At 41.2% G+C, this 6,000-nt stretch overlaps 2 protein-coding genes across 4 annotated transcripts in view; both read right to left on the reverse strand.

Moving 5' to 3' along the window:
- ptprn2 (protein tyrosine phosphatase receptor type N2) overlaps positions 1 to 2,253 on the reverse strand; it is a 148,965-nt gene extending 146,712 nt beyond the window's left edge. The window contains exon 1 of one of the 2 annotated variants that reach the window (XM_085171846.1): positions 1,827 to 2,253. In XM_085171846.1, the coding sequence (XP_085027972.1) occupies positions 1,827 to 1,938 (112 nt within the window). In that variant the 5' untranslated portion in view covers positions 1,939 to 2,253. The remainder of the gene's footprint in view (positions 1 to 1,826) is intronic. The other variant, XM_085171845.1, reaches the window with a different exon arrangement.
- Positions 2,254 to 3,031: 778 nt separating this feature from the next.
- Positions 3,032 to 6,000, reverse strand: part of ncapg2 (non-SMC condensin II complex, subunit G2) — a 13,371-nt gene continuing 10,402 nt past the window's right edge. For both annotated transcript variants that reach the window (XM_085171843.1, XM_085171842.1), the window contains exons 19-26: positions 5,844 to 5,996; positions 5,016 to 5,115; positions 4,432 to 4,634; positions 4,196 to 4,330; positions 3,960 to 4,063; positions 3,779 to 3,879; positions 3,590 to 3,689; positions 3,032 to 3,497 (exon numbers count right to left, since the gene is read on the reverse strand). In XM_085171843.1, the coding sequence (XP_085027969.1) occupies positions 3,446 to 3,497; positions 3,590 to 3,689; positions 3,779 to 3,879; positions 3,960 to 4,063; positions 4,196 to 4,330; positions 4,432 to 4,634; positions 5,016 to 5,115; positions 5,844 to 5,996 (948 nt within the window). In that variant the 3' untranslated portion in view covers positions 3,032 to 3,445. The remainder of the gene's footprint in view (positions 3,498 to 3,589; positions 3,690 to 3,778; positions 3,880 to 3,959; positions 4,064 to 4,195; positions 4,331 to 4,431; positions 4,635 to 5,015; positions 5,116 to 5,843; positions 5,997 to 6,000) is intronic.

The following is a 6,000-nucleotide window of genomic DNA, read 5'->3' on the forward strand; positions in this document are numbered from 1 at the left end:
TTTGTCCTATTTATTAAAAAACAACCAAACAGGTTGTGCCTATCTAGTGATGTCATAGTGCCATATCAGTCTTATATATACAGTCTTTGGTGTGGGTCTTCTTTTCATTCTACAAAGAACATTTATCAGGAATCAATAGTTGAGTTGACCTGTATGCAGAATCGATGAAAACACTAATGCTCATCTCTTTATTCCCACACAGCAAATAATAGGTTTGGATAACTGCTGAAGTGTCTCAGGGGTGGAGTCTTTGAGCCAATGTGGAAAATGTTGTGCGTATGGACATAAATTCACACCACTACTTAAATATCACAGCCATTAACTGCATTTTCAGAGCTTGTAGCTGCAAACTTATTTTCTCCGTCTGGCTTTCATGTGCTCTCAGACATGCAGGATGTATACACCCACACACAGCGTGCTCTCACCGTCTCTCCCACACAAACACAACGATGTGGTTATTTTTAGATCAAGACACATATATATTTACATAAATATATACACATATGGAGAGAGCTTTACATAAGCTATATAAATAGAGTCACATCATGAGTGCACTTTGATCCAAATCTTCCCTATGACATGGCATAATCCGCAGTGGGGCTCATTAAAAACAATAACCACCCCCAACTCTCAGCCACACTCTGACAATGGAGACCTCATTCACACACACAGAAAAACACTCTGAGAATTCAATGAGAGAAATGCACTCGGGGAATATGAGCACCGACTCATTCACAAGAATTTGAAGAATAAATTAGCTAACTTGCAGGGAGAAAAACCCAGTGAACAAAAGGGTAAGTTCTGGGCTTTCCATATTATTGTATTTGTTAATCTGATCACTTAGAATATGTGTGTTTATATGAAAAAATAAGAAAACAGGTTACCAAAAGGCTTCCTCCTGTTCTAAATACACAGAATGTGATGCAACACAGTGTCTGTATGAATCATCAGAGCAGAAGAGGCAACCAGAGACCTATATTCGCCTCTAGCTCATGATAAAGTTTATGAAAATATGTGCTCCGCCTCCTGATCCTGGATCAGTACATCTGATTTTTTTTCCAGTGTAAATGAGCTCACACACTGCTGAAGCAGGAAAATGAATCATTTAATCTCTCATATGTCTCATTAAACGGAGACAATTATCACTGCGGCTGCTCCAATACATCACTCTTTGGACATCTGCCACTCTTTTCTTTCAAATCACAGAGCAGTGTCTGAGGCAGGGCTGGAAGAACAAATCAAGGGTAATGAAAATTTACCTCAGCCAAGTCTGAATATGAAACATAGCAATGTGAAATATGCCCTCTTTTCCCGGGGAGCATATAGGATGTCATCAAATATTTAACTGAGTTTAAAATTGCATGCTCCTTAAGGGAACGTGTGAGTAATTTTTATGTGCTGGGAAACTGTTTAAGGCATATGAAATGGGATGCATTGCTAGAGATGAAGGAGGTAAAAGATGGTCACACACACAAAAAAGTGTTACAGAAAAGATTGCGTCCATGAGGCCTGAGAGGTTATGTAACTTTTCCCTGTTCAGGTTTCATCCGGTCTTGCCCACGGCACAGGTAAGTTTGCACCAAGACGGTGATACACTGTTTGCAAATACCGACATTATGAGTCTCAGCATGCATTAGGAACTTTTCTGCAAAGAGAGCAACTGTTTATATTAGAGATCGAGCCAAAAGAGGGCAACTCGGGAGGATTTAGCACCACGGACAGAGCCTGTGAGCGTATATACAAAACAAAAACAACTAAAAACCCAAAACACTTGATATGTTATCAAAAAAGAGAGCAATAACAGAAAGTGGAGCACAGCTGCTTACCAAATTTTCTGTCGGCGAGGGCAGGTGAGGAGCAAAGGCTGACAGCCAATGCAGCGAAGAGGACGGGACACCAGACTGAATCCATACCGCTCCTGCCTATACTCCAATCCATCGCTCACCTCCGCTAAAACAGCATGTTGTTTAACGCCAAACTCAAAGTGTCGGCCGCTCGGAGGAGACTCACAGAGAGAGCATGTCGGAGGGCTCAGATAATAATAATAACAATACGGAAAAAACGGGTAGAAACTGGAGCCGAAGTGGCTAAACGGCAACACAATACAGGCGTTGTTTCAGCACCACAAACAGCAACCAGCCTCACGGAGGAGCCCCTCCTAAGTTTCTGACGTCAAACACACACATGGTGAGGAGGGATGATGCGTGCAGCATGCAACCGAGCCGGGAGGGGTGCATGGATGGAAAGGAGAGGGGAGATGTGAATGATCACTACCCGAAAGCCTTGCAGCCAACATACAGAAACCGGGGTGGGGGGTGAAAACCCCCACATCTTCAGATTGATTGATAGGGCTGATTAAGATGACTGGGGGAAACAAATGACGCGCACTGCAGGGGAGTTACAGAAATACTGCACATGAATATCAATGAATGAGCTGCTACTACATTTCTAGAGTACAGGTGCATTAAAATAATACAATATAAATTTATTATTTATATATTTATAATAAAATAAATAAATACAGGGCTAATATTAACAAAATATATATACACATATATTTCATTTTATTTAATTTACTTAAATTTTTTAGCTTTAAACTTTTATATAGTACATTTTTTAATGTCTCCATTTGTGTTCATCATAGCTGTATTCCTGATTTTCTAAAACAACCCGGTAGAAACTAAATTCTATAAAACTTAAAGTGGATTAAGTATTACAATCTGCTACGTTCTTTTTAACCCTGGAATTTAGATGAACTGGTGACATCAACAAAATATGGCAAAAGCATATAGTTTGTTCCTTTGTGTTGGACAAAAGATGAAGCGGTGAATCTAGACTAGAAGCTTTGCTGTCTGCAGTGTTAACAAATATTTAAGAAGCGTATGTAAAGTCTGAAAATGGAAGCGGTTCCCTCTTTGAGAATGAAAGGAAGTGAGAGGATGATTTACGGCTTGTTTTCTCTGTTATTACTCTGCAAAGCGCTGCACGGGCAAGAAAAAATCTGAGGAGGAAATAAACATCAAATTTAGGCTGATTGATACCGTTTGTTTTATTCTGATTAGCAGCAAACTGCAAGCTGACAGAGCAGCAGACACATAAACACACACGATGAAGATATGCATTTCAAATTGTTTTCAAAAAACATATGACAAGTGAAAGCTTAAAAGAAAAGTCCCACCATATTTCTTAAGTCAAGTTCTCAATCTGTATTTGTTAACATAAATATAGAAAGTTTGAGACTTGAACTGAGTATTGTATGTGATCAAGAAATAAATACAATGCAGGAGTTTAGTGAGCCTTGGAAAACTTTGTATTCCTGGTATTAATCCAAACCCTTAAAACAAAGGTGGCTGGGGAAAATCGACCTTCAGGAAAGCAGACCAAACAAAACAAAATAAAGCAGAAAATACATCACATAGAAACTTCTGTCTTTTAAAGTTGGAACTCATAAATGCAGAATCTCATTCAAAGTCGTCACAGAAGATTCATAAATAACCCTGTTGGGGGAAAAAAAAGCTGATTAGCCAAATGTAGTTATTATTATTCACAAGTTCACAAAACAAAATCATCAGATTTCCTCCTCGCTTACCTCTGGACGTCTGTGCTGTCTGCAAAGGTGACTGCATGTTTGTAAAGCTGCTGCTGGACGGACACAGCTGCGCTCTTCAAGCCCGCTTTAGACTGTCCGGCTAACAGGCGGCAAGTGAAATGTGTCGTTAGGACCAGAGGGAAAAATGTTCAGTTTTGAAGTTTTACGTTTATGGTAGTGGAAGCTCACCGTGTTTGATGACCGCCAAGACGTGCAGGACGGCTGCGAGTTCAACGAGATTGCCGATGGCCTCGGAATCCACAGATGTGCAGACCTCTGCCAGAAATGCCCTAAAAGAAGCAACAGCAAACCATTAGACTCTGGAATACTCATTCATGGAAGTTAATGAAAAGAAACTTTCAATATTGACCTGGTAACAGGCTGTGACTTGAGGAGGACAGAGAGCAAGATCCTGGACAAAGGAGGCATGTCGTCCACTGACTCTGGGATGATCACCGCCTCAGGATGCTCAATCTTTAAAAAACATGAACACAACTGCTCGTTAATATTTCCAAAAAGTCCCACATCAGTCTCAGAAAATGCAGGATAACCGTTTATAATCTGAGTGCTTCCATTGTGCTGCTACCCTCCTCTGTCAGCTCACACCTTCTGAAGCAAATGTCTCTTCTCCACAACGATAACAGCAAATAAAGTAGAGAAGACCCCGCTGAGAGGTGCTCGGTCCCAGAGTTGGGCCACCTGAAGGAAGTCCGTCAGACCGGGAACAGCTGACTGACAGAGCTGCATCAGAGCAGGAAGAGAACATTTCATGGAAGTTAAAGCTCAGTTACTGGAACAGCCAGGTCCATCAGAGACTTTAATAAATAAAAATTTTGAAAAACCTGCTTTCCTTCCTCTGGATCCTTCCTAAGGCGACGGGCCAAGAGCTCTATAATCTTCTGGAAAATGTTTGACACCACACCTAAAATAACAGTGGTTGGATCCTCCTGATCCTCTTCAGGCTCCTTGCTGTCCTCAGGTGCATAGCTGTTTGCCACCTCCTTCAAAATTGGCAACACTGCAGGGATGCACAGGTAGCCCGCTTCTGAAAACACAAAGCAGCGTTAATTTAATTGCCAAATCTTCAATTTTCATCAGTTTTTCTTAACAACCTTTCTTTTCTTCTAACAAAAAAGATTGATAACTAAAAAAAGGAATGCACTATTAAGTTGTGTAGACCTGCTCCGGGGAAAATAGTGCAACGCTTTACCTCCCACTCTCCTCGTTTTCCATGAAAACGCGATGGGAGGGAGAGAAGAGTAGACATGTGGATACATTTTGCATTTGATCTCATTAAAAATAAGATGCTTTGTAAACCATGTGGAGCAACTCTCTACCTTGGGTGAAATAGGCTATTTTCGGAAAAACAAAAGTCCTGGCATTTCTCGGCGTACCTACAGACATGCAGACCATCTGAAACGCTCACCTGAGAGGAGGATGAGCGAGCACAGGTGTAGGATTTGACCCTTGAATGTCTCATCGCCCAAACCCACGAGCAAAACGTCACGGCATACTGTCAGGAAGCTCTGTGAAGAAACAAAACAAAAACAACAAATACGGATTACACCCACTCTACATGTTAGCATAATGCTAATTTTTATGTCCAACACAAGCAGGTTTATTTTCAACACTCAAAGTGACAGGTAATAATAAAAAAAATGGAAACAAACAGATAATGCTTAAATGAGATAATAAAGCTATTTCACCACGGCAGTATTAACCGGAGGAGGCATGTACAGAGTGTGTGTGGACTCAGGCAGAACAATCAATGAAGTCTAAATTTACCAAGCAGAACAGAAAGTCCTGGGAGCAGGAGGAAAAAAGGCTCCACAAAAACCTAATGTTCTGGATAACAACATAACTCAGCCTTGGCTCTGTGTGCCCGGGTGAAAATGAGTGAGTTAACAATCGAAAGTGGCAATTTATGCACGAGGAGATGTGATTTAAGAGAAATCTTTTGCTTGGATTGACTTTACTCGTCACGTAACCACAACCGTTCGTCACAAACCGACCTCGCATCTGAATTTATCTTTGCTCTTCTTTGAAATAGCTAATAGGTATTTCTTTAAACAGACAGGCTGATGACCCATCATGTGAGCCTAAATCACACATTTGTGCTGAATTGGAAACCAGAGCCTCGTCTCCTTTTAATGGAAACCGCACACATTTTCCTTGTTTGACCAAATTAAATGCCTCAATATTTTAGTAGCTCTTGATATAAACACATGTTTACAAAATGAACTGTGGAGCTCACCTCGGTTATCTCTGCAGCCAGCGGCTGTGGCTGAGATTTCTCAGAGTCCTCGCTGTCATCATCGCTACGTTTCGCTAGAAAGGGCAGCACCCTGTCGGCTACCCACGCAGCCACATGCTCCAGAGAGAGCAGGTAGTCACGGCCATCTGACAGCTGA

Source organism: Neolamprologus multifasciatus, chromosome 9 (genome assembly GCF_963576455.1).
Source record: "Neolamprologus multifasciatus chromosome 9, fNeoMul1.2, whole genome shotgun sequence".
In the NCBI taxonomy this organism is placed as follows: Eukaryota; Metazoa; Chordata; class Actinopteri; order Cichliformes; family Cichlidae; genus Neolamprologus; species Neolamprologus multifasciatus.